This window comes from Leptonotus elevatus, chromosome 9 (assembly GCF_054856555.1).
Source record: "Leptonotus elevatus isolate MCC_2025b chromosome 9, RoL_Lele_1.0, whole genome shotgun sequence".
In the NCBI taxonomy this organism is placed as follows: Eukaryota; Metazoa; Chordata; class Actinopteri; order Syngnathiformes; family Syngnathidae; genus Leptonotus; species Leptonotus elevatus.
The window spans coordinates 14,699,387-14,711,251 of record NC_141247.1 but is presented as its reverse complement, the minus strand read 5'-3'; the positions used below and the strand labels follow the sequence as shown (position 1 = coordinate 14,711,251).

Here is an 11,865-nt window from a genome sequence, read left to right as displayed (position 1 = left end):
GACAGTGCTGGGAGACTACGTTGGAGAAAAAAGAAAAAGGAAGCTTCTATCTGTATTAGAAGTCCTTATACCAATAATTCACCTCGTACATTAAAAATTCAATAGACATTTAATTGATTGAGTTTAACATGTTTAATGAATTCAAAGTCAGAGTTTTAAAAGTGGCTCAACAAATGTAGATGACCATAGGCTGTAACAGTAGTCACAGGCATGTTTTCTTTATCCTTTGTGGGGGGAAAAACATTAATACTATTTCAGATTCACATAAAATAGTTGTGAAAGTCTTCTTCCATTGTGTTTCGATGACTGTATTATACCGCCCCCTGGCTAATTCGCATACGCATCAGGAGTCGTAATAAATTAATTATGATGCACGAACTATTTCTTTACAATATTCAAGTTAATTATTCGATTAAGAGTATCTCAACTGTAATAGAAACAGAGGACTGCAAAAGTAAATTTTGCATTTGCACCCCATGGAAGCGTTGGCCTGTTGTGTTTGTGTGACTGAATGGGAGGGGTAGCAAAAAAGTTGAGTCCATTTCAGATTGGCACTGCTGCCTCTTTAAGAAGCAAACGCAGACACTTGCAGCAGCTCCACAGCGACGCAAAGCAGCTTCCAGTTAATCCAGCCACAGAGTAGACTGCAGCTGCACACCCTCGGCCGCTGCCTCCCCACAACTGACCGATTTCCCCTTCTTCACCACAATCCGCGTCCACGAGCGGTTATGGGGGCGCCCTTAGCCCACTAGCTAGTCGCCGTTTGAACCTCGAGGCGGAGAAGGCAAGCGAGCGGAGGTCCAGCAAGATGGTGTCGTGGATGATTTCGAGGATGGTTGTGTGAGTAGTTTTGCTGTTTTTGTTGTGGTGGTCCCGTGTTAGCCAAGCCCAGCGGCGGCTCCATTCATCAGCTATCCAACTGATGCTGCACGTCGCGTCCCGCTAAATGACGCGGCTGTCTCCCCTGACAACTGTTAAGTGTGCTCTACTCCCACGCAGAAATAAACACTTGTACCGGCCATTTGGTTACAATCGACTAAAATGACGTCGCTTATGTCTACCCGAGTAATTAATTAACATGACGCGTTGCAAGCTAGCAGTCGCTGGTAGCTAACAGCTAGCCAGTACAGTTACCACCTGACAACATTATTGGCAGGAGTTATTCGCTCTTTGATCTAACTGAAACTGTTTTAAAAGGCATGACCCGCTGCATTGTAAACTTATGAAGGGTGAATTTTGTCCAAATGAAACTCTCACCACCATATAGTTGTGAAAATATGATGACAAGGCAGTAATCAGTGATAGCTGATTTTAAACACAACATTGTGATGAATGAATGACAGGACGTTACAGGGTGATTCAAGCGTAGGCCGCTATGGCAGGGAATGACTCGACTAAAGTCAGCAGCTATTACTACTGCTGCATCACTCCGAACAGCATAGCCAGATAATGTGGCAGGTTAATCCTCTAAACTCGCAAGGTGTCTGCATATCTGCTTTCTCGTTTGCCCTATAATTATCTTCCTCTGATTGCATAAGCAGAGTTTGCAAATGGTTCTTCTGACAGCATCCATCTGGCTTTTCCACATTACTGCACTTGAGGTGGAAATAACACATGGTAATGATGGAGAGGTGGGGCATCTGCTGTATTCAAGTTCCTTTTAGGTGGCTTTGTGCCATGCACGTGACTAATGCACTTTTACAAGTAGGGCCTACTGGGATGAAAGGCCAATTTCAAACACAAACAATAAATGCACCGTGAATGCCCACAGCTGAGATGCAAGAGAATGTGTGTTGTACATATGCATATACAGTGTGTGCAAAATGATCAGGAGCCACTGGATGTAACGATGGAAGACTTTTCCAACTTCTGGGAAAACTATAGAGTCTGTGGTTTCAATCCATTCAATCAGATGAGACCTGAGGGAGAGCCTGCCTGACAGTCTCTGGTTCTTGCCTTCACGTCCTCGTCTCATCATTTATGGTCGTTACCAGAGCCCTACGCAACTGTGATAAATGTGTTTGATGAGGATGAGCATGATGATGATGATGATATGATATGTCATTTTCAGTCAGCAACAAAATGGCTGCCCCCTAAGATTGTTTTAAAATGGGTGGATTTTGCTGCTCATTCATATTCCACAAATAAAATATAGGGGGCGTATAGAACATAGTATTGCAATGAAAACGATTTCCCTTCTATGTTATCAGGGAAGAATGCACGAATCTTCGAATAAAAAGCATCGGTACAGTAGAGCAGTGGTTCCCAAGCTTTTCTTGCACCATGGACCGGACAATGTTTTCTTTTCTGACAGATCACCATAGAAACAAATGAAAGTGCAATTTTTGGGTAATCTGTTTTATTTCTATACAATCCAAAGCCTTGTCTTTAATTGTTTAGGTTGTTGCCTCATTTGCGAGCCTGACATATTACACAGATGCAAGCCAGCTAGCTTAAGTAGGACTGCTTATATTGTCTCCTTTAGTACAACTTTATTTTTCTTAGATGTTATAGGTGCTTCTTCTGTATCATTATTTGGCCTGTTCCACTTTTCAAAAAAACATCTCAAGCCCACCACTGTAGTGCCGCCGTCAGCCGGCCTTTTGGTCTGTCCGCAGGCACTTCCAGCCTGTGGCTTTCGTTGAGTATAGACGTATAATACTAGTATGTCCCATACGGGGCTAAAGAATAGCAGCAGGGCACAATAACATTAGCATGTGTTTTTTTGTTTTTGTTATTTCGAACAAGGTGCTATCGAAAATTACAATGACATGGATTTTATGCTGCCATCTCACTGCTTCTGTCCTTTTAAAACCGACCCACCCATGGCAGACTTCTTATCTCACTTCCCGACTCTGTGTATCAGGTTTGTGTGTTATGACAAACCGCTGCCCATCCTATCAGCACAAATGTACTGATAGTATAGAAAAAGCAGGAAGTCATTTGTTTAGGTTTCATAGTCAACACCGAAAGTTGTTCTTATTTGATCTCTTCTAACCTGGTCTTTCTTTCTTTTCTTTTTTTCTTTCTTTCTTCTTTTTTCTTTCCTTAGCCTCGCCTTCGGGACGCTCTACCCAGCGTACGCGTCATACAAGGCTGTCAAAACGAAGAATGTGAAGGAATATGTGAGTATCACCGCTGGTTACAAAATCCACGTGCATCATTTTTGACCCCTGTATGCTGTTCCAGTTTTAGGATGTTTAGCCGCAGGTCGCTGTCAACTGTATTTACCTCTCCTGATGAGTTCTTACTTGCTTGTGTTGGTCCATCTGTCAGCATGGTTGAACAAAACTGCAGGATAGATGAGATTTTTCCCACAGTTTGGTGCAAGGCCTGCTAACCATTGACATTTAAGTAATATTAAATGTATTCAATTACATGAGCCATTGACAACCCAGAGGCTCATGTTTCAACTTTACTTTGTCTGAAGTGTCGTGAAATGTCCACAATGTTACATTTGAAGTAAAACAAGACATCCACAGACCTCAGTTTTAATGTACACCACCATTAATCTAGTAGGAACAAGTTCTCAGTCGAATGCAGGAAGTTTAATAAATTGCTCAAATAGTAAGCCTTGGACACTGTTAGAGAGGTGCAAGATTTAACAGTTGTTCATTTTTGGGGCAGGAGCTGCATCATACTAACAGATGTTTTTGTATTTTGACCCTCAAGCTGAAGACTGCTCTTGCATTCAATCTCACGTGTGGGCAAGAGTATATACTGTAATGTAAAAGAAAACAAAGTGAACACACCCATCTAAAAAAACAAAAAACAAAAACAACAAAAAAAACAAAAACAAAAAATCTTCATCAAGATTTTACTATAAAGCATTAACATGAAAGCATCTTAAAAAAATCTTTATTGTATGGGTTGTTTTTTTGTCCCATTTCCCTCAAACAAATGTTTCTTTTGATTTTTTTTTGGGTTCCTTTTTAAATACAGTTTAGATGTAATTTAATTTTTTATTTCCCATATCCCATTTTGTATTTCTTGATTTCTTACAATATTCAGTTCATTTTAACCTGGTCATCTATAACTGCACATTTTAAAAGTCTATTGTCAGCAGTTAAAAAGCAACACAACTCGGCGCTGAAACAAACGGGGTTTCCTCCCCGCTTACCTCATCACTGCAAAGGTTGAGAGCAAGGAGGTCCGTGAGGGGGGAGGGGGGAGGGGGGAGGGGGGTGCATCATCACGCTGGCCTAGCGCCTGCATTCGCGCTGAAGAATAACTCCTTCCTGAGTGGTTACCATAGCAACACCCCCCCTCCTCTCTGCCGCTACTTGAGCAGACGGCAACAGAAGGAGCAGAGTGTGTGTAGGACACCATTTTTAGAACTGTTTTGATTTCTGTTTGCTCCAGTTTGGTGTCACTGGATTCAACATGATTTTTTTTTTTTTGGGGTGTATAGACACGATTGATGTCTCGATATTGCTTGAAGCCAATTTTGCGCTTAAGTGATCCCATTTTGTGCAGCGATGCCCTACATTTCTTTTGTGTCTGTGGGAGATGAAACCATGCATACTGATGCGCTTCGGCATGACTCACATATGTTGCATTTAGCATGAGCACATCTTGTTAAATGCCACGTGCCTTGGAACGTGATTCATTAAATGCTGTGAGCATTCAGGTGCTATCATATTCCCCCCCCCCCCTCCCCCCCCCGTTTGTGTTTCCATGCATTCAGGTGAAGTGGATGATGTACTGGATAGTATTTGCCTTGTTCTCCACGGCAGAGACGGCCACAGACTTGTTCCTATCATGGTGAGTTTAGTAGCTGCACATGATCGGTCAGATCATCATTCTCAGTGCTCTTTGAATAAATAAGTGCTTATATAATATCAATTGATGTGTTCATGTGCTTCCAGTTCTGCACATGCTGGATATTTTTAACGCTCATTGTCACTATCCTTTAAAAAAGAAAAAAGAAAAAAAAAAGAGAGATCACAGTGACTGAAGCTTCAACCCTCATTTCGCTTTCTTGGGTTTAATTGCACAGGTTTCCTTTTTACTTTGAGTTGAAGATCGCCTTTGTGGTCTGGCTCTTGTCACCATACACCAAGGGCTCCAGTGTTCTCTATCGCAAGTTTGTCCACCCAACCTTGTCTAACAAGGAGAAGGTAAGGACACCCCTTGGATGGTATCCTCATTTGACAGATATTTTTACGTTTTATTGATTTGTCCTTTTTGTTCCTTATGCCGCAGGAGATAGACGACTACATTGCACAGGCCAAAGACAGGAGTTATGAGACCATGATGAGGTTTGGAAAGAGGGGTCTCAACTTGGCTGCTAATGCTGCAGTCACTGCAGCCACCAAGGTGAGGGGGCGGTGCTGTGTATGCGTTGTAAAGGCCTTTTCTGATATCGCCAGGCCCTTGAAATGAAAAATGTTTAATAGACGTTGCGATGCCCAGTTTCACATCACAGTTTGTGAGTCATGGATGCATAAATCCCCCCTGTTTAGGCACAGTTTTTTTTTTAACAAAGTCTGTTAGGACATATTTGATAATATAGTATTGTAATCAAAACTAAATACCTTTTTTTTTAAACAACAAAATTACAAACAGAAATAAAATGCATTTCCATTTTGATATCTATCTATCTATCTATCTCTGTCTCTCTATATCTATATATATATATATATATATCTATATATATATATATATATATATATATATATATATATATATACACACATACATACATACAAGGTGATGTTTTTTTCCCCCCTCAACATAAGTAAAGAAGGCAATTAATACATTCGGGGTTCACACTTCAAGTGTGATGAAGAATAGCCAAATACAAATTTGTAAGTGGAGCCAAAAATAGAAAAAAAAATAATGAAATGATTACACTGACAAAATTATCTCAATAATGCACTGCTGAGAAATTGTTGGCCTACTCTTCTTTGTATAATAAATTAAATCATATGAACTGTCATATCAAAGCATCTAATTGGAATAAAGTCCAAACTTTGACTTGACCACTCCAAAATAATGATTTTTGCGTGGGGTCAGCTTCATTTCCATGGATGCCATTAATGTCCAGTGTCTTTTAGAATTTAAATTTGGCTCAAAGATCTAAAACAAAAGTGTGTTAAATATGCAAAAAGGTCATTTGAAATCATGAAGGTGGCAAATACTTTTTGGTCTGGTATGCATATATATATCTGGATCCTTATTTAATTTGAGATATCATGAAACATTGTGTTTTTGTCACGTCACGCGTCTTACACGTTTCGATTGGTGTGCAGGGACAGGGCGTGCTGTCAGACAAGCTGCGCAGTTTTAGCATGCAGGACCTGACACTCATCAACGCGGAGGATGAGCTGTCTCTACACTCTTCAGATGGCCGCACGAGGCGAGACTCAGTGGATGACATGAGCTCAGGGGCGAGCACGCTGCCCCGAGCCAAGAGCACCACTGCACGACAGAGTAAGCCCACATTTTCAAATATTTGCATCTGTATAATTCTCATTGAGCTGGTTCTCGAACGCTCAACCAAAACATAATTTTTCTGAGCTGCGGCGACCTTGGCTTGGTGTCAATTTATTATTATGTATTATTTTTAAAAGCTATAAAGTGGCGATAAAGAGAATTAACGGTGTCTTTTTGTCTCTGTGTCGAACTCACAAGCTGTGGCTGAATGCAGAAAAAAAGACTTGCAAAGAGCAATTCTGCTACCAATTGTTAAAAAAAATAAAATAAGTGAAAGTTTTAGGAAGAGGGTTAAAATATTTAATAAACTGTGACTGTTACATACTAGTACTGTAGTAATAATTGGGTCTACAGTGAACATTTGCCATTCATGTGGGGTTGGGATATAAGTAAGTGGCAATGCTTGGCACCTAAAAAAGTTTGCACTTGCTTTAAATGCCACAAAATGGCCGCAAAGCACTACTAATGTGTTAAAACAAAACACCTCAACACATGCCAACATACTACCTTGACACCAAGATACCACTAGAGGGCGCCAAAGCAATACTTAAAACGAAACACATCAACGCATGCCAACATACTTTCTTGACACCAAGATGCCACTAGAGGGCGCCAAAGCAACACTGGTGTCAAATTTGTAAATGCTGAACCATAAATAAACATGCAGCAAGTCACTATAAAGAATATTCGCTTTCTTGAATACTTACAGTACACCAACAGAAGCTTTTATTTAGTACAAAATCTTTTTTGGTGTGGGCACATTTTGTTACTATAAGGTGCTAAATTAGAAATTGCCTTAAGAAGGTTCTTAAGTCTTAAATGTAACTTTGTCAAGCCTACAGATAACAATGAAATTATTTTAATTATTGTCAATTAAACAATATTTGTGTCAACTTGGAACACCTCATTACCTTAGGAGCCTGAAAGTCTTGTTTTGGAGTGTTGTTGCATTTAGTTTTTGTGTATTATAAAATCACAAATTCACCACACAGCTTTAAAACTAGCAAAAACTACAAGCAGTTGATGTTGCATTGGGATTTAAAAATGGATCAAAGAATAAGTTAAAAATTGTTTACATTTTTTCCATCCCCATCCACAGCTCGCTCTATGGCTTCGACGGCCCTTGCAGATGAGATATCATCCCAACACAGCTCAGACCAGTCAGATGCAAGAACTGAGCATTCTGATGAAGATGCGGGAGAAAAGGCCCCCAAGCGGACGACCGCCGCCAAGACGGCCAAGAAACCTGCTGCAAAGACGGAGGTACACACTCAGATTGCCTGTCACGCGAGTGACAAAAGAAGTTAGTCACGGGCACTAAAGTTGTAAAAACAAACGTTTCCTTCTAAAACTGTGTAATGAAGAGGTGATTCATGTTGAACCTCATATGGTCATATAAAATAGCATTAATTTATTCCAAACAACCTATTCCCTTCATTTTGTAGCATTTCTCTTGGTTGTGTAGCTTACAGCAATGTATGTAGATGTGACATGTTTTATTTTAATTTTATTTTTTGTAATTTTTTTTGCCAAATCAGATTTTAGCTTCTATTGGTTGCCTGGTCAATTTCATCTGCCTTCAGAATAAGTAGTGCTGGTATAATATAATTTTTAGCAATGGGGCCATTTCTTTAGTTATAGTAATTTCTGGACTACAAGGCGCACCTGACTATAAGCCGCCCTTGCTAAATTTCCGGAATACTCGAGTTTGTTACACATATAAGCCACACCCGACTGTAAGCCGCTACTTTTTTTTTCCCATAATGAGGGCGCAAATTGTCTCGCTCTCATTCTGCCTTTCCTACTGTATTTGGGCTCACTTAGTTTGTTTCGCTCTTGCGCTTCCTTTATAGTGCGCCCCCTTGTGATCTGATGGATAAGCCGCACCTTTGTAATGGCCGCAGGGTCGAATGCAAGTGAAAAAATTTGCGTCTTATAGGCCAGAAATGACTGTGGTCAGATTTCAAATTTGTCCTCACAGGGTCAGAATGCTGGCCCTGGATGATATCAGCAATTTTCCAGCTTCTGAATGGTTGGTCAGGGAAAAACTTGATCCAACCAACTTCTTCTGGTTTGTGATTTATTCTATAAAATTCTTTTTTTTTTTTTGTGACGTTAACTCATTTACTCCCCAAAACCTATAAATCCGTTCTATTTTAAATATTACCATGCTCCCAAAGATGTATTTATACATTTTTTAAAATATATTTTCCTTAATGCTAGAGCATACAGAAGGCTTTGATGCAGCCTCTGAACTGAAGAGAATGCTTGAAGCAATGTTAGTTGTTTATAAAAACGGCCAGCAGGTGGCAGCAGAGTGCAAGAGATCAACCAGGGCCATATTGCAAAAAACTCTTTCCCCCAGTGTTTTACACAGATTTATGAATAATGATGAAACTTGGCTATATTCTAATGCTAATTGCTGCAAAACTGAAACAGATAGAAATATACTTTTTTTTTCCTGATGAAAGAAGAGACTCTTCTAATCTTTCTTTTGGTAGGTTCCATGTTTTGTATAGCAATAGAACATAATATTCTGTGGGCCTTGCAAAATGAGTCAAAATCCGGTAAAACAGCCGGGAGCGAAGGGGGTTGCTTCAGTGAAAATGGCTGTTAAATAAGTATTGATTCCAAGCTAGACCAGATGATGTATGTAGCACAGTTGCATGCTGTTTTAGTGTTTTCTATAATTGAGACATATTGCCGGTGTTGAGTAAATCCCCACTGAAGCTAATTGACTGCCTGCCACTGCATTTCAGGGCGGTTCGAGTCTCAAATGTCATTTTCAGTCAAATACCGGCAGTGTGCGCGTTCACTTTATTTTGTCAAGGGAAAAAATAACCATTCTTATTTGCGTTCTTAGGCAATGTGTGGGAGGTACTCTTGGTTGAGTGTCTACACAACGTGTACATGTATATGTCTGTACATTGTCCTGCAACTTCACCAATTGTTGTTGGCTCTCTTTTTCTTTGTTCTCTTCGTTCCGATCCCGCTCTTCCCTTGGGAAGACACAAAGCAAGACGGTGAAGAAGGCACCAAAGAAAAAGACCACATCCAGTGCAGAGGCTCCATGAGGGCTTCTGTCCATGTCAGCGAGCATATGCTCCCTATAACCACAGCCTGACAGCATCCCCTCCTACGTCTGGTCTCCACATGAACACACACGCACACAACATGAAGCACCAAATGCTGTCTTCATTTAATTTTTAGCTTTTGACAGTTTCCAATTTTTTTCTCCTTCTTTTTTTTGGGGTACTCGTGGTTCTCTTAATTTGTCTCACTGTGTAGTGAGCATTCCTGATGGCTCTTATAACATTTTAATTAAAATTTCTATTCATGTTTGTATTTGCTGAGAAGGTAAACCCGATCAGTATGTGAAGTGACATGCATTAGGCATGTAGCACAAATTGGAAAAAAATAGGATTCCTACTGAGTTGTTTTTAACTTTGGACCTAATCTGTGGCTCACCCAACCAAGAGATGTTCTGCTCCAAGTGAGTCTGGCTCGGCAAAGCTTAGGTCCACGCCTTCGTCAACAACTATTTGTGTGCTTCACTGTCGTTGCAGCCTTTTTGTTGAATTTGCTTGCTTGGAATAAGTTATGATCATTTGTCTGCTCGGCTCGTTTTTCATGTGATTATTGTAACTTTTCAATGTTTTGACTTGGAGAAAATTCCTGATCATGGCAGCACGAAGGATTCCTGTGTGGCGTTTGCGCGCGCCTTTCGTGCGTGCGTGCGTGTCGTTTACGTCTTCCTCCCACATTCTGAAAAGGTGCGTGTTGGGTTACTTGAAGATTCTAAATTGCCCGTAGAAGTGAATGCGGGTGTGGATGGTTGTCTATAGGGGTGTACCCCGCCTCTCCAGCCATGCCAGTTGCGTTGCTCATCTCTGACTGCAATTCTGTCATTTTATTAGTCTCTCTTATGGCAGTTTATTTTTCCTCGTCCCCATTTTGTATTCTACCCGGAGGAAGTGTCGGAACGAGGCTGTGGTATTTCTCGCTGCACAGGGCTCCACAGGTGTCCCACCACCCTGTTGCGTTTGGTTTTCTTTGGCTGCTCCTCTAATGGGATTTTAAGCATGATGGCGAAAGTGTGAAACTAGTTGGAAGCAGTAGGGGGAGACAAAGTCCGCCTCTGCTACTGGCAATGTAAATAGTGGACTGTAAATAGAGCACAGTGCGAGCTTGCTTGCCTTATCTTATTCTTTGGGCTTTCATCTGTTTACTAATCCAGCATTTTCAGTTCAATTTCTCGATCAATTATAGTTTAAAAAAAATGGTGGATGATTCCGTTGTGTTTTTTTTTCTTGGTGTTAAGAGACCAATTCCTCTATTATACAAAGACTAATAAACACGGAGGGAGTTCTACACCCTGCTCCCCACTAGATCCAGATTGACTGAAAGGTCTTGCTGCACCAACTGCTGAAATACTTGTGAGTAACAAAAAATTTTTTTGTTTTTAAATCTATTTATTGTTTACATTCTGTTTGAAGTAGTATTGTACACTGATATTCTCTTATGTACAGTTATGCAAATTTTCAAAACGCCATGTGAAACACAAAAGTGTGTGTACTGGAATGGTATGTTCATGTATCAGTAATAAAACTGCTAATAAAGGAGAGTTGATTGACTTGTCATTTTTTTTTTTTAATTACATTTGTTAAGGAAAAATATTACACACAAATCTATTAAATGTAACCAACCAGAAGGAAACCTCGACTGTTAAAATATTTAAGATGGCAATTTAAAAAAACAACAACAACTCTAGTATGCAATACCTTTGAATCAAATGGCGTAGTTCAATTTATTTTGATTTTAGATAACCACTGGTATATCAATATCAGCAGTGGCAATGTGTAATACATGTTTTAAACACTTGGTGGCAGCATCAACCTGACAAAGACCAGAGGCTTTGGGCGCGCCCTCCCGAGAGCTTAAAGGGGGCGACCCCACTTGGTGCTGTGCCATCTGTTGTGCAGGAGTGTCCCAGTATGTAAACACTTAGACCTGGGAATTTCATACCCATTTGCAAGCCTCTCAATCTGGCGTATGCCAAGCGGCGCTTGTGGCCCCTAAGGTCATGTCTTTTAACCCCAACATGCCTCGTGATGTGACCTTTTTAGGGGCTGCTGAAGTGTAAGGAGGCCCCCTGCTTCTGAGCTAGACACTTCTTGACAGCTTATGTAACACATCATCTTAACTCGGGAGACGTTTGTGTGTGTATTTGAATCACGATGCAGCAAGTGGGTGCATTTGAGAGCATTTTTAGTTAGAATGCATTTTCCTGCTTTGGTGAGTGTGTGTGGGGTCCGTGTTAAATGCAACATCAGAATCCAAATCTTTATTGGCCAAGTAAGCATATGTCTGGTTGTTGGGTCACTATAACAAAAATGTTGCCTACATTTACAGGATATACGCTAATGT

At 40.4% G+C, this 11,865-nt stretch overlaps 1 protein-coding gene across 1 annotated transcript; it reads left to right on the top strand.

The window, feature by feature from the left end:
- Positions 1-539: 539 nt before the first annotated feature.
- On the top strand, positions 540-11,062 carry reep2 (receptor accessory protein 2). The gene is made up of 8 exons (XM_086085519.1): positions 540-840; positions 3,053-3,125; positions 4,688-4,764; positions 5,000-5,120; positions 5,206-5,319; positions 6,255-6,435; positions 7,538-7,701; positions 9,447-11,062. The coding sequence occupies exons 1-8, from the start codon at positions 809-811 to the stop codon at positions 9,510-9,512; spliced, it is 828 nt and encodes a 275-aa protein (XP_085941645.1). The 5' UTR covers positions 540-808; the 3' UTR covers positions 9,513-11,062.
- The last annotated feature ends 803 nt before the right edge of the window (positions 11,063-11,865 follow it).

What these genes read in the sequence shown, in the direction of transcription:
- reep2 (XM_086085519.1), top strand. Translation starts at nt 809, where the DNA reads ATGGTGTCGTGGATGATTTCGAGGATGGTTGT. An exon ending in CAGTCACTGCAGCCACCAAG is followed by an intron (nt 5,320 to 6,254) that starts GTGAGGGGGCGG and finishes ATTGGTGTGCAG; the next exon opens with GGACAGGGCGTGCTGTCAGA. An exon ending in AACCTGCTGCAAAGACGGAG is followed by an intron (nt 7,702 to 9,446) that starts GTACACACTCAG and finishes TCCCTTGGGAAG; the next exon opens with ACACAAAGCAAGACGGTGAA.